At 48.5% G+C, this 26,914-nt stretch overlaps 2 protein-coding genes across 4 annotated transcripts in view; one reads left to right on the top strand and one right to left on the bottom strand.

Moving 5' to 3' along the window:
* The first annotated feature begins 392 nt into the window (after nucleotides 1–392).
* Rab33b (RAB33B, member RAS oncogene family) lies at nucleotides 393–15,165 on the top strand. 2 transcript variants are annotated; one of them, XR_011371870.1, is made up of 4 exons: nucleotides 393–742; nucleotides 5,958–6,443; nucleotides 11,653–11,784; nucleotides 13,667–15,165. XR_011371870.1 is itself a non-coding variant. In XM_070022115.1 (3 exons), exons 1-2 carry the CDS (start codon nucleotides 494–496, stop codon nucleotides 6,396–6,398), a joined length of 690 nt encoding a protein of 229 aa, XP_069878216.1. In that variant the 5' UTR covers nucleotides 393–493; the 3' UTR covers nucleotides 6,399–6,443; nucleotides 11,653–13,419. The 2 variants fall into 2 exon arrangements, 1 of the variants encoding a protein (XP_069878216.1); XM_070022115.1 differs by lacking the exon at nucleotides 13,667–15,165 and having other exon boundaries at nucleotides 11,653–13,419.
* The window catches only part of Setd7 (SET domain containing 7, histone lysine methyltransferase), a 32,048-nt gene continuing 19,847 nt past the window's right edge, over nucleotides 14,714–26,914 (bottom strand). Inside the window, exons 5-8 of one of the 2 annotated variants that reach the window (XM_070022113.1) lie at nucleotides 24,452–24,533; nucleotides 22,086–22,203; nucleotides 21,330–21,487; nucleotides 14,714–15,932 (exon numbers count right to left, since the gene is read on the bottom strand). In XM_070022113.1, coding sequence (XP_069878214.1) covers nucleotides 15,521–15,932; nucleotides 21,330–21,487; nucleotides 22,086–22,203; nucleotides 24,452–24,533 — 770 coding nt within the window. In that variant the 3' untranslated portion in view covers nucleotides 14,714–15,520. Of the gene's footprint in view, nucleotides 15,933–19,500; nucleotides 20,732–21,329; nucleotides 21,488–22,085; nucleotides 22,204–24,451; nucleotides 24,534–26,914 lie in introns of those variants that run through there. The other variant, XM_070022114.1, reaches the window with a different exon arrangement.

Here is a 26,914-nt window from a genome sequence, read left to right on the forward strand (position 1 = left end):
CGCCAGGCCTGCAGCCGGGCCAGCGCGGGGCCTCCGCGGGCCGTCCGGCCGGGACCTAGCTTTCTCTTTGCGCCCGCCCACCCGCGCGCCCCGCCTCTCTCGCGAGAGAGCGCGCGCGCACCGTCCTGGCGTCATCGCGTGCTTCCGCGGGTGGGGGGTCGGGAGGAGCGGGAACCGGACGGGGCGGGGCGGGGCGGGGCGGGGCGGGGCGGGGCGGGGCGGGGTGGGGGGCGCCCGGCCTGCATGCAGTGCACCCCGGTCCGCCTCACTCCACTGGTAGATGACGCCAGCGCCGGGGCGGGGCTTCTCGGAGGCGTGGCCTCTGGTGGGCGGGACGCCACACCTGAGCAGGCTGCGCTTGCGCGGCAGAGCCGCGGGGCGGTGGCTGCGGGCCTGGCGCGGCGGGGCACCCTGCGGGCCCTGCGTGCCGACCGCCGTGGCGTAGTCCCCGCCTCTCCCCGCTCCCCGCGCCTGTGTGGGCCGGGCCGGGAGGATGGCCGCGGAGATGGAGTCGTCGCTGGAGACCAGCTTCTCGTCCAGCTGCGTGGTGTCTGGGGCCTCCGGGCTCCTGCCGCCCGCGCGCTCACGCATCTTCAAGATCATCGTGATCGGAGACTCCAACGTGGGCAAGACGTGCCTGACCTACCGCTTCTGCGCCGGCCGCTTCCCAGACCGCACCGAGGCCACGATCGGCGTGGACTTCCGAGAACGGGCGGTGGAGATCGACGGGGAGCGCATCAAGGTGAGCCACGGGGGCTGGGCTTGGCCGGATGTCCAGGGAATGTCCGATGGTGGGGGGGGGGGCCTGTCCTGACGGAGGGGACAGTCGGCTGGAGGAAGAACCCCCTCCCACCCCCGGCATGACACCGCCGCGGGCTCCCTTCTGGCCCTGAGCGGGGCATGGGCCTGGGCAACTTGTTAGTGTTCCCCCAACTTTCATGGACGTGAACTGTCCCTGGGACGCTGCAGATGGTGCAGATAAGCGGGGAGCGGAGCACGGCCAGGGGCCCCCCGGCAGAACGCCTCCAGTGAGTGTCCCCAGCGATCTTCCCTTCGGCTCAGCGAAAGCCTGGTGCTTCCCGGGGAGCACCTTGCACCTTGCGTGGCTGTGCATTTCATTGGCGTGCTCGGAAAAAATGTTTCCCACCAAAGCATTTCCTGCATGATGAGTTCTACCCGGGTTGTCAAAAGCCTCTTCCTTTCCTTTTCCTTTTCTTTTTTGTGCCGGTCCTGGGACTTGAACTCAGTACCTGAGCACGTCCTCTAGCTTTTTGGCTACCACTAGAGCCACACCTCCACTTCCAGTTTTTTGGTGGTAAGAGTCTCACTGTGGGGGCTGACTTTGAACCGGGACTCTCAGCTCTCAGCCTTCTGAGTAAGTGAGCCACCAGCACAGATCCTCTACTAGTTTTTTTATCCCTTAGTCTTGGGTTCTCAGCGTGAACACTGACAGAAATAGCTGGGACAGTAGGTGACCAGAGCAGGGGTGCTGAGCACTTGGAGGTTGGAAGGGGGGGGCCTTGCAGAAGGGAAATCTTTTTTTTTTAAATTTAATTTTATTTTATTTGAGAACATACTGTACAGAGGGGTTACAATTACATGGGCAGGATAATGCATACATTTCTTACCAAGCATTGCAGCCTCCTCCTTTGCAGAAGGGAAATCTTAAGCTTCAAATCTTAGAAGCTTCAGCTGCCTCCAGGTACCACTTCTTAAACTTGAGCCTGGCCTGCTGTTGATCTTTACCACCACCTGCTAGAGGGCAGGGATGGGTGAGAAAGGCCCTACCCTTAAGTCCTTCTGTCCCACTGCCCGAGTACGTAGTAAAGTGCTTGCCTAACATTCATGAAGCCCTGGGTTCATTTACTTGGTACCACATATACAGAAAAGGCGGGAAGTGATGCTGTGGCTCATGTTGTAAAATACTAGCCTTGAGCACAAAGTGGCTCAAGGACTGTGCCCAGGCCCTGAGTTCAAGCCCCAAGACTGGCAAAAAAAAAAAAAAAAAAAAAATCTGTCCCATCTAGAGCCTTTCTTTGCTTGTCAATTTTATGCTTTAATTTTTCCATGGATCAAGCTTCCTGTCCTTGTTCCCTGGGAGCACTGTATTAGGAAGTTAAGAGAGATTTGTAGAGTTAGATGTGTAGCTCAGGGGTAGAGGGTATACCTTAGCATGCACGAGGCCCTGGGCTTGATCTCCAGCACCAAAAAATGGGGGGTTAGGGAGTTACATAGATATGGATTTGTATACATTGCAGGGGTAAAGGTAGAATAAGAGCAGGCTGAACATTTATTTATTTATTTATTTATTTATTTTGTCAGTCTCTTGAACTCAAGGCCTAGGCGCTGTCCCTGAGCTCTTTTAGTTCAAGGCCAGCGCTCTACCACTTTGAGCCAAAGTACCTCTTTCTGTTTTCTGGTGGTTAGTTTGGAATAAGAGTTTTACAGACTTTCCTGCCTGGGCTGGCTTTCAACTGGGATTCTCAGGTCTCAGCCTCTTGAGTAACTAGGATTACAAGCGTCTACCACCAGCACCTAGCAGGCTAAACGTTTTATAAACATAAAAATTAGGTTATGCCTAGAGGCTTGGGAGGGAGAAAGATAAAGGGGCCTCTGAGGTTTGAAAGTTTAGCCTGGGATGAGCAGGAGTTCTGGGGGAAATGAACAGACTTTGGAGCGCCGCTGACCCAGGTTCACATGTGAACTTGTGAAAGTATAAGGGCAGTGCTGTGGTTTGTGCCTGTTCCCCATGTCATGGGTTGGAACTTCATCCCTCACTTCATATGTTAATGGGTGTGGGGGTAGGGTCTTGGGAGTGATTGGATCTTGAGGTTTTATCCTCACAGAAGGGTTAATTCACTTGTAGATTGATTTAACTCATCCTTGGATTAGTGGATCACCATAACGTGGCCTTTCCTCGTGATGCCCTCTGCCCATGGTAGGCTGCAGCAAGTGTCCACGCCTCCAGAACTGTTAGCCAAACAAACCTCCATTGCTTCTAAGTCACTGTGTCTTAGGAGGTGTTCGGCAGTAGTAGCAGAACACACTGAGAACCTCAGTTTTGTCTGACACTATCCAGGTTTCAAGCCAGAGACCCTGGGGTGGTTGGGCACCCTGACTTTCTCACACACGCAGAGGCTATTTGGTGTTCTGAAATTTTGGGAGTGTAGTCCCTTACCTGTCAGGTTAGTAGAATTAGATAGGAATGTATGTGTGTACTTGGTACCCTTAAAAAGTCTGTTTGCTTTTCCTGATGGCTGTAACATTGTTTTTGTCCTGATCACTGTTGGTCTTGAGCTGTGTGCCCCAAGAACAAAACAGACATAGAGGAGGGCTTGAGTAGAAAATGAAGTGGAGGAAACTCCCAGTACAGCGGGAGTGGGAAGTGGACCACAGGTGAATCACGTGCAGTCTTAAGAGATTGTCATGTTGAAGGACAGCATACCACTGTCCAGTGTGCAAAGCCAGATGCGTGACTCTGGTGAGGGCTGGAGGGGTCAGTGACCACAGCCACAGGGTGGGGATCTGAGGACTCTGGGTGGATTCTGCTGGTTCAGAAAAAGAGAAAGCCAGCCCACGCCTGTAATCCTAGCTACTCAGGAGGCTGAGATCTGAGGATCATGGTTGGAAGACTAGCCCAGGCAAAAAAGTCCCTGCGAGACTCTTATCTCCAATTAACCACTCAAAAACTGGAAGGGGCACTATGGCTCAATTGGTGGAACTCTAGCCTTGAGCACAAAGAGCCCAGGGATAGTGCCCAGGCCCTGAGTTCAAGCCTTACAACTGACAAAAAAAAAACACACAACAACAACAACAACAACAATCACAACCCCAAACCAGAAAGCCTTTGTTCTGGGCTCCTTCCTCCTGTATTGGAGTCTCCATTGTCCTGAGACCCTGTCCTCCGCACGTTCTCCCCTGTCTTGTGCCTCTGGCTTGAGATTTTTGTGGTTGAAACTATAGAAATATTCTCAAACTTCTGGATTAGAAAACATAACTGTGGGGGCTGGGAAGGTGGCTCAGTGGTAGAGCGCTTGCCTTGCATGCCTGAGGCCCTGGGTTCAATTCCTCAGCACTACATAAGCAAAAAGAAAAAAGCCGGAAGTGGTGCTGTGGCTCAAGTGGTAGAGCGCTAGCCTTGAGCTGAAGAGCAGAGGGACAGCGCCCAGGCCCAGAGTTCAGGCCCCACAACCAGACCCAAAAAACAAAACAAAAAAAAAAAAAGGAAAGAAAATACAACTGTGTTAGAAATGTAAAAGAAGAGGGCTGGGAAGGTGGCTCAGTCAGTGCTTTCCTTGCATGCATGAAGCTCTGCGTTCGATTCACCAGCACCACATAAGCAGAAAAACATAAGCAGAAAAAGTCAGAAGTGGTGCTGTGGCTCAAGAGGTAGAGCGCTAGCCTTGAGCTGAAGGCTGAGGGTCAGCACCCAGACTCAGAGTTCAGGCCCCAAGACTGACAAAAAAAAAAAAGGAAATTTAAAAGAAGAAATTCTAAGCCGGGCAGTGGTGGCTCATGCCTGTAATCCTAGCTACTCAGGCTGAGATCTGAGGATCTTGGTTCAAAGCCAGCCCGGGCAGGGAAGTCTGGGAGACTCTTATCTCCAATAAACCACTCGAAAACGGAAGTGGTGTTGTGGCTCAAGCGGTAGAGCACTTGCCTTGAACTGAAGAGCACAGGGACAGCACCCAAGCCCAGAGTTCAAGCCCCACGATCGACAAAAAGAAGAAATTCTAAACTTTGTCTTCCTTTTTTTGGCAATACTTGGGTTTAATTCAGAGCCTTGTGCTTTTTACTCAAGTGCTTTGCCACTTGAGCCATGCCCCCAGCCAGAAACCTTTAGTGTCTTTTTTTTTTTTCTTGTCAGTCAGCCTCCTGAGTAGCTGGGATGACAGGCCTGAGCCACGGGGACCCGGCTTGTCTTTTCTTTTTGTGACTAGAAATGATATGAAAGAGCTTGTTTCCACTGCCGCTAACTTGCCATACAGCTTGTGTACTGTTGAACTGTTCCTGTCCTTTGGCATTATTCCTGTGGAAAGCTCAGAGCCTCATCTGAAAATGACATTTCTGACAGTTTTTTGTCTTAAAGCTAGAAAACTGTGCATTACTAATAAAGTAATGTTCTAAGTCAGGCCTTGTAATACCAGCACTTAAGAGGTGGTGACAGGCCGAGCATGAAGCCTGGCCAGCTTAGACTGCATGGAAAGACCCTGTCTCAAAACAAACCCCTTCCCTGAAAACATGCTAGACATGCTAGACATTATTGTGTCCGTACTTGTGAAACTAGACATTTCTGAAACCCTGATTACAGCACTGTCTGTAGGACTGGTTAAAATTTCAGGACATGCTTCCTGAAATGTGAGAAGTCAGTGCTTGCTAATCTATTTTTAAGTGCTATGTATGTATCACTGCAAGGAAAATCTGGTGTGCAGGAATTTGGAAATGGAATAGAATTATAAATTTGACTTTGAAATTGAATCTCTTGGCTTTGGTCCCTATGCTTTTTCCTTGCACGTCCAGTGTGTTGCACACCCACCGGCATGCTCAATGGCTACCAGTCAGCTTCAGCTCAAACATCTCCAAATCTTACTTGCTTATATAGTGAGAAGTGAAGTTTTGCCCTATTAAATCTAAGGTGTTAATTAAGGGAAAGTAATAGCTCTCCCCCTTCTTGTATGGCCTCCCTGAAGCTCCTTCTCTCCAGATCTTCAGAGCAGACACATTTGACTAACTGAAACATAGAAAATCTAGGTGAAACTGCTTCTGGTCCTGTGTTACTGTGATTATGAGGTCATGATTACTCTCCTGAGGTGCAGATTCGTGGATAGAGCTGCAGAGGCAGTGTGGAAGAGCAGCCCCAGTGTCCTGCTGGGGAGAAGTACTGCAGACCATGCAGGGGTGCGTAAATCGCTCTGTGTGTGATGGAATGACATTCTCAGTTTTCTGTTCACTTTCAGATCCAGCTATGGGACACGGCCGGACAGGAGCGCTTCCGGAAGAGCATGGTGCAGCATTACTACCGGAATGTGCATGCTGTGGTCTTCGTGTATGACATGACCAACATGGCCAGCTTCCACAGCCTGCCCCTGTGGATCGAGGAGTGCAAACAACACCTGTTAGCCAGCGACATACCCCGGATCCTCGTCGGAAATAAATGTGACTTGGGAAGTGCCATTCAGGTGCCTACGGACTTGGCACAAAAGTTTGCTGATACCCACAGTATGCCTTTGTTTGAAACGTCTGCCAAAAACCCCAATGACAACGACCACGTGGAAGCGATATTTATGACGTTGGCACATAAGCTGAAGAGCCACAAGCCCCTCATGCTTAGCCAGCCCCCGGAGAATGGAGTTGTCTTGAAGCCCGAAGCAAAGCCGTCTGTGACGTGTTGGTGCTAGGTGAAGGTCTGACATGGTCTTGTCTGGTCTAAAAGACATTGGAAGGTGGGCACTGATAAGTCATAAGATTTCATCTTAAACAGGAGGACCTGGCACTTTGCTGTCTATCATCTGCTTACTTTTGTATTTTGTAGTAAGTCTGTCTCCACAAGTGGAAAGTGAAGAGAGGCTGACTTGTGAGAGTGCGGAGGAAGTGGAGGCTGGAGTGAGCGAGGGGGAACCGCCAGTCACTAACTTCTGTCCGGGGGATGGACTGACCAGAGACACTGCTTAACACACACTTAGCTACCTGTCAGCCAGATTGAGAGGAAGGGGCTTTGCATTTCACTGTGGCATCTAAAAATAGATGCAAAGAATCTATGGTTGGGCTTGGCAGTGTGGGTTTCTGGCAATCCTTTCTCTCCCCATCCACTCTGTTCACTACGGATGCAGTGCTGGACTACGTCCAGCAAGGGCCCACCAACTCTGCTTGTGACCCCCTATGCACTTGTGTATTGTCCACTTTTTTTTTGGTGGTGGTAGTACTGGGACTTGAACTCAGGACCTCATGCTTGCTTAGCAGGTGCTCTAACACTTCAGCTATGCCCTTGCTCCTTTTTGCTTTACATTTTCAGAGTCTCAAATTTTTTGCCTGGGCTGGCCTCAGACCAAAGTTCTTTTACCTATGCTTCTCACTAGCTGAGTGCCACCATACCTGGATTATGTTGTTAAGATGAGGGTCTCACTATCTTTGAGAAGACCTGGGTTGCCTTGTACTTCAACCATCAACCTGCTCCCCAAGTAGGTGTATTATAGGTCTGAGCCTCTGTGCTCAGCTTCAGTTTTTATGATGTATATGCATTTTATAATCAAACAAACTATTCCTGTATAAATTAGGTACTGAAAAACTACCTTGTATGTCCCTCAGTGATTCAAAGACTGTTTTAATTCTAACTCCTTAGAAGGCTGTGACCTGAGGGTCACAGTTCAAAGACACCCTGGGCAGGGAAAGCCCATTAAACTCTTATCTACAGTTAACCAGCAAAAAGCGAGCAGTGGAGTTGCAGCTCAAGTGGTAAAGCGCCAGCCTTGAGTGAGAAGCTGAAGAACACCCAGGCCCTGAGTTCAAGTCTCAATGCTGGCACACAAAAAAATTAGGCCCTAGACTTTGCACAAAAATTGTGCACATGGGATGTCAAGCCACACACTTTAACTGAAGTTGACATGTTTTCTGGTGCTGGATATTTTTAGAGAAAACGAGGCTAAAAGATGCGTGTTTTCAATATTTTCAGGTTGTAGAAAAATGAACTGAACACGTAATCTAATCTAGTTTTCGTTTAATCAATAAGGTGGTCCTACCTGGATAATTTAGTTCTAAAACCAAGGTAATTCTATTAAATGAGCTAACTAAAAGTAATAGTTGCAAAAAAGAATGCAGTTTGAACCATTAGAGCTCAAATTTGCTTTGTTTGCGCTTAAAAGAGATTAATTTTTCTTAAGTATGCTAGAATATAAAGATTAGAAATTGTTTTACTTTAAATTAATATGAATTTGTAACTATTTTTATAATACAGTGAGACAGCTTAGTAATTGATGGTGCCCTCGGTTAAAGAAGGGAGTCTATTCATTGCTTTTTAAAGCATTTTCTAAAATAAGGGAAAGTTTATAGACTCCAAGATCATCTATGAATTTTAGTACAGCTATGATTTTCTAAAAGCAGCAATTTAATTATTTCTTTGGCTTTGAACTTACTTATCCTTTACAGGTCTGTGAGAGGACTTATTTTTTCACTTTAGTATTTATTTAAAAATATTTGTATCTCATTTGCAATAATTTTCCACTTTACTATTTAGTATGTACGTTTTTAATTTTTAAAAGATACTTACCAGATGAGGGGGAATAAAGCTTTTAGATAGATTCTGGATGTTTATAAACCTTTAATCTACTGTTGAAATCACTTTCAAATTGGTAGTTATCTAATAGCTAATTAATTCGTTTTTAAGTGTAAGTCACACATTTTGTAAGTCTGTGAATTTAACTATGAGCTTTAATCAGATATGTTTCAGAAAAAAAAAATCTAAATTTGCAACCCCAGAAGGAAAGTGTGTGGGCTAGCAGCAGCCAGTGCGTCCCAGACGCGTCCCCTCGGTCACGTGTCCTCAGGCAGCCCAAGCTAAACTGGAACCGTGCTCCTGTCCCGCTCCTATGAAGTAATAAATCATCTGTGCTACCAAGAAACACTGTTGGGTTTTCTTTGTTAATGGGTTGAATAGAAAAAAAATTAATCCCTCCTTCCTGGTTCCCAGGTAACATATAGGAGTTGAAAGTCCTTAAAACCCCAAATCTGAAACTAAAATTTCTGGATTTGGGATTAGGGATGCACAACCAGTAAAGTCTATGCAGATAGTGGGGCGGGGGACGGGGGAACAAAAAAGCAAGGTGCTGGTGGCTCACACCTAGCTATTCAGGCGTCTGAGACCTGAGAATCATGGTTCAAAGCCAGCCTGGGCAGGAAAGTCTGTGAGATTCTTACCTCCACCTAACCACCATAAAGCCAGAAGTGGAGCTGTCTCAAGTGGTGGAGTGCTAGCCTTGCACAAAAAGGCTCAGGGACCGTGCCTAGACCCTGAGGGCAAAAGAGCAGGCCTGGTGCACGCACACACATGCATACACACACCAATCCCCAAGTCCAGTGCAGACTGTGAGTGTGGGTGGAGGGCGTCTAGGCAAGGGGAGGGCAGTCTCCTCTTGGTGAGTGGAAGGCATCTGAGCACCTTTGAGGCCAGGGACTTGAGTTGGGGTGGCTCTTCAACTAAAGTAGAGGGGCCAGACACTGAAAGGAAGCTAGCAAGGTAGGTTGTGTCTCAGCTTAGGTTTCACCTCAGCATAAGCCCGGTCTGTCTCCTTAGACTCCAAGAGCTGGAGTAGAGCAGTGCGTTTCCCCAACCTGGGACCAGCTTAGCTTCTCTGCATACCTTGTCTGTCTTACCATTGTTCTGCTTCACTTTTTAGAAAACCAGCCACTGCCGTCTGCTTCTGAACTTTCAGATCTGCAGCCCTCCAGACAGGCTAGCATTGTATGGCTTGAGCCATAGCTCTACTTCCCATTTTTAAGTGGTTTATTGGAGATAAGAGTTTCATGGGGACTTTTCTGCCCGGGCTGGCTTCACACCATGATCCTCAGATCTCAGTCCCAAGATGCAGCATCTAGGATGAACTTACCTGGCTTGGCAGCTGTCAGTTGCCCGCCCAGACTCAACAGCCAGAAAGGTTAACCAGGTAGTCTCCAAATTTGGGGGAGAAGTAGTTTTGGAGAAAGGGAGCAGAAAACAAGATAGCTGCTCTAGCCCTCGCTATTAGATGAGTATTAGCAAGCCTGATTCTGCCAGAAGTACCAGCCGTGGGCCGTGGGAGGCTGTGGGAATGGTCTTGGAGACAGCTAGCTGTAATAGCCCGGAAGAGAAAGCTTGAGCTGTGACACTGATGATACAGATTTGGGATTTTGCAGAGTTAAAATCCCGACTGAGGGCATCGCTTAGCGTGAGCACCTGCTTAGCATGCATAGGCACACTGGATTTGATGTCTATCACGTGTGTACACACACACACACACACACACACACACACACACACACACACAGAGCCTCAGGAGTTGAAGATAGATTGAATATAAAGGGATGGGTAAATGGAATAATCCCATGATCTAGTTGTCTGTCTGTCTCTCTCTCTGCTATATTGGGGCTTGAACTCGGGGCGTGGGTCTGTCCCTAAGCATGTGTCTTCTGAAAACGTTGTCACATAAAAGTAAAAGAAAAGACACTGCTTTTAACTTCTTTGCTAAGCTTATCAAAGCAGCACAGCATTTCTTCATTAATGAAGACAACAAAGGTTGTTGGGGTAACACCTGCCTGTAATCCCAGAGTTTGAGAAGCTGTAAAGCAAGAGGATTGAAAGTTAAGAGGCCAGCCAGAACCTCCTAGTATCTCAAAGTAAATTTTAAAAATAATAAAAAGATAATGAACTTAAAAGGTAGATTTGCTTAATTTTACACTGGTACCAAGGCTAGAAATCTGAGTTTTAGTCTTGCATGGCTTGCTTGTTCAAGGCTGGCACTCTTATTACCTGAGCCATACTAATGAACAGAATGAACACCCTAGCTTGTGTGTGTGTGTGTGTATGTTGGTCATGAGGCTTGAACTCAGGGCCTGGGTGCTGTCCCTGAGTTGCTTTGTGCTCAAGACTAGTGTTCTACCACTTGAGTCATACGTAGTGCCACTTCCCATTTTGGGGGACTTTTCTGCTTGGGCTGGCTTTGAACTGTGATCCTCAGATCTTAGCCTCCTGAGTAGCTAGGATGAGCCACTGGCACCTGGCCTTTTTTGTTGTTGTTGAGGGAATCGAACCCAGGGCCTCATGCATGCTATGCAAACACTCTGCCACTAAGCCACATTCCCAGCTCCCAGCCTAGCTTTTTTGCTGGTTATTTTGTAGGTTGTTAAGCTGCAGTTGCTTTTTGTCTCTGAGAACTTGCCAAGGCTTCTCAAGATATGTGATATGTGTGCACACTGGGTGTCCTAGTTCCTCCAGTCCAGCCTCTCAAGCAGATGTCACTTCTTTCCTGTTCCCGCCGCCACTGATAAGGTTTGCAGTTTGTGTGCTTTTCCTAAAGCTGGATTTGTTGATATCTTGGGATTGTCTGATTTTCCCTGGTGTGAATCAGTCAGAAACCCAGTGTTGTCACAAGAAGTGGAGAACATGATGGCACCAAGACTAAGGGGCTGTCCAGACCTGACCTGTCTTTCTCCCTGCCAGGCAGGGACTTGCTTCCTGAATAGAGACTTAGAACAGGGTTTTCATCCATCTAAATGTAATGGCATCTCCATTTCACAGTGGGGATGAGATGCAAGCAGGCCCAAGACTTTCTAGGAAGGCACTTTCTTAAACAGAATTATGGCACGAATGCTTGCTTTTGTGACTCTCCTTTCATAAGTTTATAGCTAATCATCTGTGGAGTTTTAAACTTTTTTTCTTTTCTTTTTGTTGGTCATAAGAGCTTGAACACTCCCTGAGCGCTTTTGCTCAAGGCTAGCATTCTACCACTTTAAGCCACAGCACCTATCAGGTTTTCTGTTGGGTAATTGGAGATAGGAGTCTCATGGACTTTCCTGCCCAGGCTGGCTTCAAACCCTGATCCTCAGATCTCAGCTTCCAGAGTAGCTAGGATTATAGGCACAAGCCACCAGTGTCAGGCTATTTTTCTAAATTCTTTATTGCAGAAGCTTGAAAACAGGAAAACCGTGTAAGATAATGAACACTTGGTTCCCCATCATCCAGCTTCTACTGTATAACAACCACTTCCCCCACTTCCTGCATTATTTTGAAGACAATTCTACACATCCTGATGGCAGGTAAAGATATTTTATCTTATCTAGTCCTACTGTTTGTTGTTATTCTTGTTCTCTGTTGACTTTAGGTATGTCAGCTCCCAGATTAAAATGGCTCCTGAGCAGTTTTAACTTCTTGGGGAATTTCCGTCACATTTGACAGCAATCAGCATTATCACCAGGCAGAGCCCTTCCTACTTATTTTACCTTTTTTTTTTTTTCTTTTGCCGATGGGGATTGAACTTGGACTGGAAGCTGTCCTTCAGCTCTTCAGCTCGAGGCTAGCACTCTTCCACTTGAGCCACAGCACCACTTCAGGTTTTGTTTATTGGCAATAACAGTCTCACAGACTTTCCTTCCCCTGGCTAGCTCTGAACCAAGATCCTCAAGTCTCAGCCTCCTGAGTAGCTAGGATTATAGGCATGAGCCAGCATGCCTGGCTACCTTTTTTTTTTTTTGGGTCCGGTTGTGGGGCCTGAACTCAGGGCCTGGGTGCTGTCCCTCAGCTCTTCAGCTCAAAGCTAGCACTCTACCACTTGAGCCACAGTGCCACTTCCAGCTTTTTGCTTATGTGGTGCTGAGGAATCGAACCCAGGGCCTCATGCATGCAAGGCAAGCACTTTACCACTGAGCTACCTTCCCAGCCCTGGCTACCTTTTTTTTAATTACCTGGGGACATCATTGCAAAGCAAACCCGTCCAGCCAGGAGCTCAGTGCAGACATCATGGTCTCTGGGGGAGTTGTCAAGAATCGACAGACCAAGCAGACTCCCCAGTGCAGGGTGAGGGGAAAAGGACCCACAGACATTGCTTACTAGAATGTAAATGCCTGGAGTTGCCATGGAAAAGCCTAATGGAGGTCCTTAAAAAACCAAAGATCAGGGTGTGAAAGGGTGTGTGTGTAAACATGTGCAGACTGAACGGTGGCATCCCACCCTGCACAACTGAGACAAGCATAAAACAAAATCAACTTCAGTTTCTAAAGGGTGAACCGACCCTGGTTTCATCTACTGTGGGATCCCAACGTGCTGCATGTTAGCCCTTCTGAAATTCTGCCTTCTTTAAAAATTGAAAAAAACCTGGGAAATGGTGTCTTCATTCAGCCATGTGAATCTCAGCTGGATAGTAGAAAAGAGCAGGCGTCAAGGACTTCATTTTGGCTTTTGCTTGGAGGGGGACTGAACCCCAGGGCTCCCACGCTAAGCATGCGACCCACAGCCCTTCAAGGGTTCCATGATCCTTGGTTTTGCATCTTCTTATCATAATAGATTCCCGCCACAAGATGGAACTGAGCTGTGAAAACATTCACAGCTTGTTTTGGAGAGTGCCTGTGACTGGCTGGAGAGGAACTCCAGTGTTCACAGGAAGGGAGTCTTTTTTTCCTTTTTCTAAGTGATCGTATATGCGATATACTCAATATAGTATAGAGTAATTGTACAAGATAATGGGTTTCATGTAACAGCTTCATATTCATCTTTCATTATCCTCTCATTTCTTCCCCTTTCTCCCTGCTGAGGTCTCCTTCTACTTTCATGTCTTTTTTTTTTTTAATGAAGAGTCTATGGAAGCGAGAAGATAAATGCATTTGTCTCGCTGAACATGACAATGATTTCCAGTTCTACCCATCTTCCTGCGAGTGACATGGTTTTGCCTTTTTTTTTTTAAAAAAAAACAAAAACCCCTCTTGTTTACATTTCAATTCTGCTCTTTTCTAACGACTGAATAAAACTCCGTTTTGTACACATGCAACATTTATCCAGTGACGGGCATCCAAACTGATTCCATGACTTGTTAAAGTTGAATGTTTGGGGGTCCCTACTGTGTGTGGGCTCCTCTCCTTTCAGATATCTGCCCACGAGTGGTATTCGATGGGTCATAAGGGAGATCTAATGTTTTTTTTGTACTAGTCCTAGGGCTTACACTGAACAATATCCCTGAGCTTTTGTGTTCAAGGCTGGTACTCCACTATTTGAGCCACAGCTCTGCTTCTGGCCTTTTGATGGTTATTGGAGGTAAGAGTCTCATTCACTTTCCTGTCTGCCGTGGCTCCACACCATGATCCTCAGCTCAGCTTCCTGAGTAGCTAGGATTAGAGGCGTGAGCCTGGGTACTGGGTTTCTAGCTAGGCTTCTTCACCAAGCCAGGCTAGCCCTCTACCACTTGAGCCATTCTAGTTCCCTTGACCCTTTGCTTTTGATTGAGTTTTAGATTCTTAAAATTACTTCAACTCAGTTCGTACAATTTTTTTTAAAGCCCATACTGCTCTTCTTGTGAGGAAGAATATTAGTAGTTTGGCCTAATCTGGTCATATACAGATCTATGTTGGGCAGCAGGGGAACTGCCTCTTGCTTCAGTTCCTTTCCTTCCATGGAAGGAAGACTGATAAGATGGAGGACTGGGTAACAGGAGGTGAAACGAACAGGAGGTCTGGAGGCCACTGAGGCTCCCGTCATCGGCTGGCTCTTCTGACAAAGACCCCAAAGCCGGTCAAGCCAGAGCTGGACTGCTGCCTGACACAGGCCTGGAGCACGCCACGCTTTCACCTGTCCTCGCTGCTTTGCGTTCTGCAGAGTCTACAGAGGAAGGCTAGGGGTGGATGAGGACTGATTTGGGCAGGAATAAGACTTGGCTCAGATGTTCCCTAAGATCACCAACATTTTACCCCACTGTTTTACCAAGTCTCTGTTTTCTTTGACTCTTGCATTTAAGTTCTTATCTTTCAGAATTTCCTTAACATGATGATATTCACCGTTCGATGTGGCAAATGACCCTAGATTCATGTCACATCTCCCTGGCTCTTAAAACAATGCCTTGAACATGGTGAATAGCTAGGAATATTTTTAAACAGCTTACAATGTCAAGTGCGTTTAGTAATTTAAATATACACATAATCGTGTTGTAAGAAAATCATGACTTCTTTTCTTCCCTCATTGGCTAAAGAAGACAACCACAAATGATTGTATATTTTGTTTAATACTTGCATTGTTTCTAAAGCGCGATTATAGCAATCTTTAAATTGACTTTTCTTTACAAATATTTGTCAAGTTTTGTTTCAGAAACATTTTTCCTACTCTCTTGCACATGCGCCCAGACATACTACAAAAAAATTCATTCGTAACACAGGAAGGGCAAACATGACTCATGTAAACATCTTCCATAGTTTCCCATAATTTAAAAAAAGCATAGAATTCTTAGATATTGAATAAGGCTCATAGATTTAGTTCAGATTTCACAAAAGACCCGAAGTGCTTGGTAACTTGAAGGGGTTAACTTCTGGTTGAGATCAATGCTGACTGTGTACCCCTGCGTCCCACTCCACGGACACACCTCACAACCCAATAAATGCATTTCAGGATCAGAGGAGAACAGAGAAAACCCAAGAGGAGAAACATTTGAGATAGGGAGCCAGGATCATGGCCGTAACTTTCTCATAGGATCAGCAAGCATACTGTAGTCCCTGTAGTTTTCCCATCCAGGAATCAGGATGAATTAGAGTAACCCAAAATGTAACCAACATAGGTAGGGTTGGGTACAGTGGCAGATGTGTTCATATTGCTAGCATACACAGTGAAAATTTGTCATTTGATGTTTTATTATGTCCAGGACTAAAGAGGGAAAATCCCCACTCAGTCAAATTCATGATAGAGGAGGTTATTATTAATTTGTTCCTCTCTCTTTTTTTTTTCCCCCTGTAGCTCAAGGTTAGGCATTGGGAGGTATGTCTTAGGAGGTGGTGACGGGTCTTGATGTTAAAATGACCTCTAAGGGCTGCATGCAAGATCACAGATAGGAACCCGGGGTTCTGCAATCCAGGACATGTCTCTCTCTCTGGCTAGAAGTTGGGTCTGAGGTTCGTAGTCTTCCAGAGCTGAGACAGGAAATGGACTGTGCTGAGAATGGGGTCTCTGCCCGGGGGGAGGGGGAGCTGCCCCCCTCTCCAGGAGACAGAGATGGCTGGAGAATCTGACACCCCGCCCGGTCTGTGCCCTGCAGCAGCGCCCTGAACTTGGGCCCTGACAGTGAGGGAGTGCGGGGATGGTGGCTGGGGAACGGAGGTCACGGCCAAGTCTGGCTTCGGATTCTGTTGCCCTGCAAAGAAATTGTGCTCCGGATAACTGCACCGTGTCTCTAATGCCTCGGATTCGCTCTCGGGCCCCGGGCCCTCGGGAATCCCTAAAAGGTAAACACACTTCCGTTAGCACCGAACTTACCACCCGCAAGCAAGCGGCTGAGGCACTGGGAGCCTACGGGGCCCCTTGACACACACAGCGCCCAGAGGAATCTGTAGGCTTTGAGTTTAAAAATCAAAATTGATCTGCATTATATCTCAGTAGACTCAGAATTCTCACCAAAAAAAAATTTTTTTGTCATGTGTTTAAATAGCACTGGAATAAGTCAACTTCATTTAAATATAGTCATTCAACCATGAAAATATTTCATACAAACATCTATTTACATACAAACACATTAAAATTTGTGAAAAGGGTTTCTACCCCCTGTGGTTGTATGGCTTGAAATAGTTTCATTGCTTTGAATATAGACGCACACATTTGGCAAAAGAAAACTTGTAAAATTTAGTATTTTAAAAACAAGAACAAAAACAAAACAAAACCCCTGGTATGGAGGTTCCAAATTCCTGAAGGGAAAAAGTCAAGGAAAAAAAAAACCCAAATCCCCCAAACCCCCAAACAAAATCAGCCCCCAAACACAATCTATCAAGATACCTCAAGTACATGTAAATTTAATATTTTGTCAACCTCTGATCTGTGGCAAAGAAACATGACAACTACCTATTTGGCGAGGTAGTTTTGCTTGTTTTTCTAAAAGACAAGATGTCTGGGTTCTATATCACTATGAAGACAGAATTGGAGGCAGCTCCTTGAAAACAGAAAACAGAAAACCTATCTACCTTCTCAGAAGAATGCGTTTTTCGGTGAGTGATTGAAGTTTTTTATGCCTAGTGAATGAAAGGTACTAAAAGTGCCACACGTTGACTGTCCACAAAACCCTTGAACCTGCTGTTTGGGCATGTTTGTGTTTTGACTTGCTGGGGTGAAAGCCAGGCCAGGTACCACACTGGCACCAGCCTGACGCACGTTTACTATATCACTTAAATATTGCAGATGACATTTGGCTGTGCTGGCTTTTTTGGGGAGAAGGGGGAGGACTGTTGGTGAGAAGGAAATAGTTTTTCAAGTGTAATGAACCCCAGAGTGCAAAGAGGGTGAACTCTAGTCCCACATGGGTACAAAAAGGTCTTGAAAAACAACTTTCCTTCTCGGATGCTCAGAGAGATCCAGGGGGAGGCAGGATCACCTAAAAACGGGGTCTGCAAACCTCTCCAGTCCTTCTTGTGTGCGGTCTGTGGATGTCCTCATTGCTGGCTGGAAGCACCATCTTTCCAGTGACTTCTGGGAGTCTGAACCAGTGCCTGCTGGGACCTGCTCCTAACTAATACAGGATAGTATCTTGTCACAGGAAAGATGCGACGGGAAGGTCTGCTCACACGGGAAGGGACGCAGGCGGCTCTGAGGGAGCCCCACGAAAGACATGCACAAGCAGGCGCCCGCTGCTCTGGGGAGTGCGAGGTGCCTCTATTCCCTGGATGCCTGGGCTCGGCCATGTTTTTTGTTGTGATGACAATGCCATTGCAGTGACCAGATGCAGCTGCTTCCTGCCCATTTCCTTCCACAGCCTCTGTGTGTGTGTGTGTGTGTGTGTGTGTGTGTGTGTATATAGATAGATAGATAGATAGAGAGAGAGAGAGAGAGAGAGAGAGAGAGAGAGAGAGAGAGAGAGAGAGAGAGAGAGAGGTGGAATAATTCATCAAGGGCTTTTCTGCTTTAGGTCAAAACACTCTTCCACAGCAGGAAATTCCTACCCTATTTCTCTATCTAGAACTGAACTTCCAGCCTCTCTCTCTCTTGTGATGAAGCTGTGGGGAGGGGGGTTGGGGGGGAACAGCAGTTAGTGATGTATGTGAATATGTGTATGTCTATATGTGAGAGAGAAACAGAGCAGGAAGGAAGTAGGAAAGACAGTGGACAGATGTGTGTGGGAAAGCAGGAGGGCAGAGGCAGACAGACAGACAAGAGCATAGGAGTCAGTGCCGAGGGACAGGGGCCCAGGGGAGGGTCTGAAAGACATGCAGAGAGCCGGAGAGAGGCCGGCACGGCAGGAGAGGAGCTCAGAGCCCAGACAATGGAGTGCTGGGCTGGGCTGGTTCCCCGCAGACCCCCAGGCCCCGGCTCTCCTCTGAGTGCAGAAGAGGAAAGGGATTGCTGGAAGACGCAGGGAGTGTGCAGAGTGTCCCGGGGAAGCCAGGGGGAGCTTGGCTGGGTGGGTGGTTCCCAAGGGATCTGAGGGTCGCTGGGTTCAAACCAGCATGCCGTCCTATGGCGTCACGGGAGTGCTAGCATTCATGGTCACCAGCGTGCCATCACTCAGTGTCTACTCACTGGCCAAATCTCCACTTGCAATTCATCCACCCCTTTTATGGAAACATTCAACTTGGCTCCAATGGGAGAGCGCAGTAGCTCTTTAGGACAGAAACCGGGCCCTGCTGGAGTCATGGGCAGCCAGTGTGGTCCAGGAAAGCCGGCCAGCCGCAGCCTGTGGTTGGAGGGACTGGCAGCTGCTCCCGCCTTCCTGCCTCACTCCCTGCCCGGCTGATGAGGTCCGACGAGAGCCAGCTTTCTCCTGGAGACAGCCACCCACTTCTGCCACGTTTCCACGAACCCTCATGTGTCAAACACCCATGAGAACACACTGCAACACATTTCAGTGGACTATCATATGTGAACACACACAAGGCTCCGGCTCATCCGACAGAGGGTCTCTTTCCAAAGAACAGAAGTAACCCTGTCTTCCTAACTCTTGATGTGAAACCTCTACTCAGTTCCTTTCGTGGGACATCTTTCTGGAAATCCTGACCAGCTGCTCTCCCAGGAAGAGCTTAAGCTTCCAAACAGATCCAAGTGCTTCTCTTAGAAACCACCACAGCTGCAGTGCCAAGGGGCCTGGGAGAGACGGGAGGTCGGCGGTACTGGGCTTGTCCTGAGGGCTGCGTCCTCCATCCGAGGACTGCCTGACTGGTCACTGTGAGCAGCTGGCCAGGGAGGGGGCAAGGAGGACGGAGCACTTTCATGAGTGCCTCGCTACAAACCCAGCGTGACCCAGCCGACAGCCAACTTCCTGCTGTCCAAGGCCTTACATTTCCTCTACACCTGCAGCATCCCTCAGCTGGCTTGCTAACACCTCGAAACTTGCAAAGACTCAGCTCTCAAGACTGAACTACTCAGGTGAAGCAGAGCAGTGGCTCACAGGGCCACACCCTCCCGCCCCCCTTCAGCCCCCCTCCTGCCCCTCCTCCAAGCAGCAGGAGCAGACAGTGCATGGGCATGTGCTGAGCGTACTTAGGAAAGCCCCAACTCTCAGAATTCATTCGGAGCCTTTCCAGTAAGTCACAGATCTAATGTGCTAGCCTAAAACACAAGGGCTTTCCTCCTGCTTTCTGAAGTTGGGATCTCACCGAGCTTGCGAAATGGCCAAAATGCTACGGATGCTGTTGCTTTGAAACTGCACAGGTGTGAACTCAGCTAAGGATGCTTCGAAGCAATAAGAGCTTTGAAATGACCATGATGAACAGTTTTTAGCATTAAGGTTTGCTTTGTAACTGACAGTCAGTATGTCTACCTTCATTGTACTGATTTCAAAGAAATTCTTGAATTCTAATGCAGAATTCAAGGTTTGCTATTTGACTTTTTAATTCAATGACATGTCACAAGCCAGACTGCGCTAGGTTTATGTACATGTAATGTGTACCCAAGGAGAAAGAAACTTACTAGCATTATCAAAGATACTGGAAAAGTGCCACAATTGCTGCCTAGAAATACTAATTGTCCTTTCTTCCTTCTTAAAATATACATATATATATATATGTATATGTGTGTGTGTGTGTATATATATATATATATATGTATATATATAAAACTCTTCCATAACTTAATGCAAACAAAGTAAATTCATTTCTTCTCACATCTGAAAGCAAAGATATCTTTGTTTACATGCGAGAATAATAATTCTATAATAATACCCTGGCCCTAAGAGCCAGTACTTGATATTAGGACATAAGACTGAAATGATGGTATAGAAACAAAATCAGAGATGCAAGCCCACTCAGGAGTTTTCTCATTTCAGGTTATCTAGGCTAGGGAGTGGGTCCCAGCAGAAAGTGGCTTCTTTCTGCCTACTAGAGGGGGAAAAAAATCCCCCAAACCAAAGCCATTCTAGTATAAAATACAGATCAAAGGTTAAAAGCAAACTACCATGTTTAGAGAGTGAAGATCTAATAGTTTTCTCTACCCTCCACAGGGCACATGTGCAAATGTGTCACACATTTTACACTGGCCATAGGGGAAAAAAAAAAAAAAAGCATGGAAAAACCAACAACAACAGTACCGAACACATACCCCTTTCTTCCTTTAGTCTGATTATTTGGCATCTCCAAAGGTGGTCCAGATTTAGACCTGAACCGCTCAAGAGCATCATGCTGTCTTACGTCAAGTGCTCCCAATACCTCTCAGCGGGACACCATGGTGAAGCTACCTAATGTTAAGTCGGGTATGAGTAATACAGTCAAACCTAGTTAGTATGCGCGTGAGGAAGTGGTGCTAACTCAGGAGGAGGGGCTGAAGTCACAGCGAGAGCCATCCCCGGTCGTCCTGTTGCGGATGAAAGGAGTGCATAGATCCAAGTCTCTTCCAGGCGTCTGGCCCCAAGGCCCGGCCGCTCACTTCTGCTGGGTGGCCTGGAAGGCCTTCAGCCCCACCTGGTACCACTCAGGGGCTTCGGGCCCGCTCTTCCCCGGGGGGCTGTGCTCGTAGCCGTAGGCCACGGTGAGCTCCTCCTCCGCCTCTACCGCTCGCAGGGTGCGGATACATTTGATGGGCCCAAACCGCGGGTGGACAAACCTGGGTGTCAAGACGCACGAGGTCACGGGCCAGCAGCCCTGGCCTCAGCCGGGAGCACCCTGCACACAGCACCTCAGCCCCGCCCAGCTGCGTGTTAGAATTTAGATTTAACAACACCCGGCCAGGCACTGGCATGCTCACGGTCTAGATGCACCGCTCTGCCTTCCTTTCCCAGCATATCTGACATTCTGTCTCTCTCCTTTTCCTCCCTCCCTCCCTTTCTTTCTGGGCTGGTACTGGGGCCTGCGTGCCAAGGCTAGTGCTCTACTGCTTGAGCCACAGCTCCACTTCCAGCTTTTTGGTGCTTAATTGGAGACAAGAGTTCTCACAGACTTGCTTGGCTGGGCTGGCTTCAAACCTCAATCCTCCCATCTCAGCCTCCTGAGTAGCTAGGATGACAGGCGTCAGCCACCAGTGCCTGGCCATTCTACTCTTTCTGGATTGGAGCTTTCAGCCCACGGTGGAGGCCTATGGCCCGGCTTCTTGGCACATCCTGGGGGAGCAGCCATCTCTGAGACCTAGGAACACCTTTCCAGGCCCTTCCTAACCCCGAGCCCCGAGGCATCAACCGGCTCTGCTGCTGCCGAGCGTCACTTACGTGTCGTAGATGCAGTTTGGAGTGAAGGAGTGGTTTGCCTTGTGGCCCAGGGAGGCACAGTACCTGGTCACGTGGTTGTAGGGCTCAGGCACGTCGATGACCGTCTCCTCGTCCAGAGAGAGGGTGTTGCCGTTGAGAGCCCAGTCCCTGCTGTCCACCTGTGGACACAAGGCACGTGTGGGGGGCCGCCCGCTCCCAGAGGGGCAGAGGTCCACCGAGGCAACTCATTCATCCGTCGCTTCACGGCACCAGCCCGCCAGCCCTCCGCACACGGATGGAGTAACACACCGCACAGCTACTACCCAGAAAAGGGAGGCTCCTATTCCTTATAAGGACACACAAAAATGCAAGCAAAGAGCTCCGTCTAAAAGGAGACGCAGAAGAGGTGAAAGGAGAGAACAGAAATGGAGGCAGGAATGCGCAGGGGGCCGTGTATGCCAGGAAAAGGTCTGTTCCGGCCCCAGGGCTTCCACCGTGAGCAGCCGCCAGCCACCAAGACTGTGGACATTCCCACCCATGACCAGACCCATCATCCACAACCCTCCAACACACCTGCTGAGGCCTCTCAGCTGGGCACCAGTGTTTTACACCTGTTACCCGAGCTAAAGAGTCTGAGATCTGAAGATCAAGGTTCAAAACCATCCCAGGCAGAAAAGTCCATAAGACTTATCTCTAATTAACCAGCAAAAAGCTGGAATTGTCAGCTCAAGTGATAAGAGTGTCAAGCCTGAGAGGAAACTTGTTCAAAATACTCACCTCTTGGTGTGTAATTCGGACTCCATTATAAAAAGACATAACAGTGTTAGGACCCACGGGTATCTTGGAAAACAATCCTTCTCCTGCACTGGAAATGAGGGACTCAGCCACATACACCCTGAGAAGAAGAAGAAGGGGGAAAAAAAACAAATCATGATCGCTTTGAATCCAAAACTAGGACCAGTTCCTCATTATCCAATAAAGGAAGGAAGGAAAGAAGAAATCAATAAACCACAATACAGAAGCACTGAGAGCAGAAGAAATGGAATATGAAATTAATTCATAAAGCTACTCAGTAGAGGAGATATATTTTTGTTTCTCTTGCAGGTTGTTTCAACTCAGAGTTAATTAACCAAGTTCGTCAACGCCAGGCAGTAGGAAAGACCTGTTTTAAATACCAAGATGAATATGTTATATGAATGAGTGACAGCTAAGAGGATAGAGCCAATAAAAGGACTCCAAGCAGAGGGTGGCTAACTAGTAAGACCTGGGGTCAAAACTGGCTTCTGCTCATTTTTGTAAATAAAGTTTTATTGGCACATGGCTATGACCATTTGGTTCACACTGGGTCTTCCTGCTGCAGCACTAACTACAAAGGCAGAGAGCGGAGTAGCTGCATTAGAGACCACAGGGCCTGCAGAGCCTGAAGTATTACCCGGTAGCTCGTCACACACAGGCTTGCCAAGCACTGGTTTGCAAGAAGAGAAAACCCGTCGTGGCTGTGGAGTCGCATTTAGTAACAGCACCCACATTCCACCCCCCGCTCTCAGCTCTGAGACGGCCAGGCTGGAATGACCGTGTTTAGTGGAATGTATGTTTCCTTCCTGGACCGCAAACCTCAACGACTGGTTCCAGTTCTGTTCCTGCTCTGCAATAGGATTGCACATCCCGACCCCGTGGTGAGCCCTGAGCTGCCGCAGCCCAGCGTCTGCCCCGGCATGCTTGGCTTATGCTCTGCCTTGTCAGAACAGCGACCGGAGGCTGCCTGCATGCTGATCTCAGGTGTTCGGGAACATGACAAGTTCCCATCCACCGCCTGCGGCTTCCACCCACTCCGGGAGACTCTGAGGCTTGGAATAAACACACAGGAGACAGAGCTGAACCCAACTTGAGGCCTGGGGTCCAGCCCCGTCCAGCTGGGCCTCACGGATCCCTGGCAAAGGTCTGGCTGAACCTACTGAGCTCCAGAAACAGCTGACAGGAGGCAGGACCGTCACCATAAAAACAGACAAGAGTGGCACCTACGCTTTCAGCGCTGTTATGTTTTGGGGTGAATGCAGAGCCCCAACCCTCCCCACTTTGTAGTAGGGCCACAGCCTCCGGCTGTCTGTTTTCCTGCCCGTGACACTGTGCGCAGCCCTGCGTGAGCAGGCAAAGAGAAAAGCAACCTGAGGTGGGGTCTTTACTTAGAAGCAGACGGGTCTGAGGGAGAGGATCTGGGGGTCTTAGGGAAAGCCCCTTCATGCATGCAGGGCTAGAGAACAAGCGTCTAGAAAGCGTCTCCTACATAAGGCAAGAAGCGGAAATAGAACTCGACCTTCTGAGTGCGCTTCTAGAGCCAGGCCTCGTCTGTGTGAAGTGGAATGCTTTCTTACTTCTCATTGTTTGTATCTAAAGTCCTGTTTCCTCAGAATGGATAGAGTCCAAGCCCTGTGAATTGGGCTTAGGAGAAAAGGAGGTGTTCCTGGGGTGCAGGGCACACTTCAGGAGGGTGTGGTGCCCCCCAGAGGGCCGCGCGGCTGTCAGCACCAACAGAGGCATCAGAACCCTAGGGAATAGCCCCGGGGGGGGTCACAGCTGCCTGACCCGGTGCCTCTCACCTCAAGCATTTTATTTATTTATTTACTTTGGTGCAGGTACCAGGGCTTGAACCAAGAGCCTGGGTGCTGTCCCTAAGCTTTTTGTGTCAAGGCTAGTGCTCTACCATTTGAGCCACAACTCCACTTCTGGCTTTTGTGGTTAATTAGAGATGAGTCTCTCAGACCTTTCTTCCTTCCTCGGCTGGTTTCGGGCCTCGATCCTCAAGATCTCAGCCTCCTGAATACACTAGGATTGCAGGTGTGAGCTACCAGCACCTGGCTTTCCCTAGTCTAGAGCTCTCACCGCATGACGAACTCATGAGAGGATCTGGGCTTTACAAGGGGCCACCACCCCTGCCCTCCCCTGCCACGAGCACCCCATCCAAACGGGAGGGAGCAAAGCGCCCAGCCTCACCATACCCAAGTAGTTATCTGGAGGATTTGCAAGGGAAAAGGACGCTTCCCAGGAAGGGCCGGCGCTGAGCGGGAAGCCACGGGCGCTGAGCTCCCACCATGGGGCTTCTAACCTCAGGACACCCGCAAGCAAGGCGGGAAGGAAAGCCTTACCTCTCCGATTCGTAAGGGTCTGGAAGAAGAGCATTGGTGGAGATGCAGGATGAAGTCGACTTATCAAAGTGGTACACAGAACCTAAAAACAAACTGAATGTCAGTGAGCGGGACCCTTCTCTGCCCCCAGGACAGGAAGAGCTAATCAACTACCGATGTTGTTCCCCTCATCCCAGGGAGGACAGCGAGTTGGGGAAGAGGTGCTCATCATCAGTGTCCCCCTCCACTGTCATTTTCAAAACAACCCACAACCACCAGATACATCTCTTAAAATCCCTATCTGCTTTTTTCTTTTTGGAATGGAAACTGACCTTTATTGAGTGCTCACAGGTGCACACGGCTGGCCTTGTACAAGGAGCTTCCACCACAGTATCCACCCACTCCTCACACCAGCCCTGTGAGGTAGGTATTAACCCCATGTTTGTCAGATGAGGAGAGGAGCCTCAAAAGAATTAGGCAGTTTGTCCAAGGGCAGAGGACTAGGAAAACACCAAGCCAGGACGGAGCAGCTAAGTCTCAGACTCACTCCTGCCTGCTCCTAAACCTCCTACCCCTGCACATCCCACCTTAGGGGGAGGTGATCAGTTCCTGTTTGCTTTGAAATCTTCATGCAAGCAACTTAAACACTGCTTGAAATGGTCTGTGTTTTTGGTTGGTCATGGGGCTTGAACTCTGGTCCTGGCGCTGTTCCTCAGCTCTTCAGATCAAGGCAAGTGCTCTACCACTTGAGCCACAGCGCCACTTCTGGTTTTCTGAGTAGTTTATTGGAGATAAGAGTCTCACAGACTTTCCTGCTCAGGCTGGCTTTGAACCTCGATCCTCAGATCTCAGCCTCCTGAGTAGCTATGATGACAGGTGTGAGCCACCGGTGCCCAGCCTGAAATGTTTTTTAAATCATGAAAATGGTTTGCTATGGCATGTTCAAATTTCTTTGGTCAGACCAAATTGGAAAATAGTTCTGTTTCTTTGTGATTTTCTTCATACCAGATCATCTGCAAAATCTAACACCAGAGCCCTGGCAGCTGGCTTCAACCTCGCCAGAATCAAGGAGGACAGCACTCTAATAAAGCCTAGCAAAGTCATTTCACTTCTGAGACGGTAGTTCAGAACCTAACCAGAAATGTATTCCAGAAACTAAGGCCTGCGGCTCTCCTGGGATTGCCTTTAGCCCCCCCAAACCCTCCTCTAGTATAATGAAGACACGGGGTGTCCCGAGAGCCCATCAGGAGAGAAACAGGATCGGGAACTGAAGAGCTTACTCCTGCAAAGTCAATTATTATCACTAATAATCCCATTATGCAATTCTTTAGTGGTTACCCATAGTTACCAGACCTGCCTGCCTTCCTTCCTTCCTTCCTTTCTTCCTTCCTTCCATCCTTTTTTTGGTACAACCCAAACCAAAAATAATACTTCAAACTATAAATTAGAAAACAATCCAAACCAATCCATGTCTAGAAACCTGACCTTTTAGTACATATATATTTTTTTTCATGCTGGTCATGGGTCTTGAACTCAGGACCTAGGTGCTGTCCCTGAGCTTTTTTGCTCAAGGCTGATGTTTTTCCACTTGAGCCACAGCTCCACATCCAGCTTTTTGGTGGTTAATTCAAGATAAGAGTCCCACAGACTTTCCTGCCTGGGATGGCTTTGAACCTTGGTCCTCAGATCTCAGGCTCCTGAGTAGCTAGGATTGTAGGTGTGGGCCACTGATACCCAGCCCATTTAAATATTTTGAAGAGGGGATTTAAGTCAGGGAATTGCTCATACAGGAGACAGAAGAGTAAGGAACCATGAGGAACCCAGAAATGGGCAGAAGTTGAGGCTGTGTGGGGTAGCAGGCGCTGTCTGGGATTCTGCTGGGAGTCAGGCAGGAGGTGGCAGCCAGGCCGCTGGCAAGATGTGCTGACCCGAGGCCCCCCCCCCCACGCAGGGACGTTCACCTGCTTTGGCCAAAGTCAGACAGACGTCTGGGGAGAGGCAGAGGCTCCCACAGCAGGAGCAGGCGGAGGAAGGGTTTAGAGCAGATCCGGGAGCACAGCAGCAACGGGCCAGGAGACGACCAACAACAGGGAATTAGTTCAAAAGAGAAAACGACACTCACTTGTTTCTTAAACCCAACTCTCCCGTTCTCACGGTGCCAACCCTCATACCTCGTGTCTCCTGGGCCAGCACTCGACCGCTGAGCTACATCCCTGGTCCTGACCCCCAGGGCTGTGTGGAATTCTCCGAACACCTATCTCCTCCCTTACACTGAAAGTTTCATCATCAGTGTCCTATGAGTGCCAACTCCAGGTGACAACGCCGCACCAGACGGCCGGCAGAGACCCAGGGGAGACACCGCTCCTCACGCAACGTCTTTCGCTACGCGGTGCTTCTGCCAAGACGAGGAAACCAGCACGGCCATGTCACTGAGCGAAACCGTAGCCAGCTTCTCCGTGGCCTGCCTCAGGACCCGATCTAGAA

The sequence above is a fragment of the Dipodomys merriami genome, unplaced genomic scaffold (genome assembly GCF_024711535.1).
Source record: "Dipodomys merriami isolate MVZ:Mamm:240054 unplaced genomic scaffold, mDipMer1.0.p SCAF_15, whole genome shotgun sequence".
NCBI lineage: Eukaryota > Metazoa > Chordata > Mammalia > Rodentia > Heteromyidae > Dipodomys > Dipodomys merriami.

Coding starts and splice junctions, on each gene's coding strand:
- Rab33b (XM_070022115.1), top strand. CDS start 494: ATGGCCGCGGAGATGGAGTCGTCGCTGGAGACCAGCTTCTCGTCCAGC. Junction 743..5,957: donor TCGACGGGGAGCGCATCAAG/GTGAGCCACGGG, acceptor GTTCACTTTCAG/ATCCAGCTATGGGACACGGC.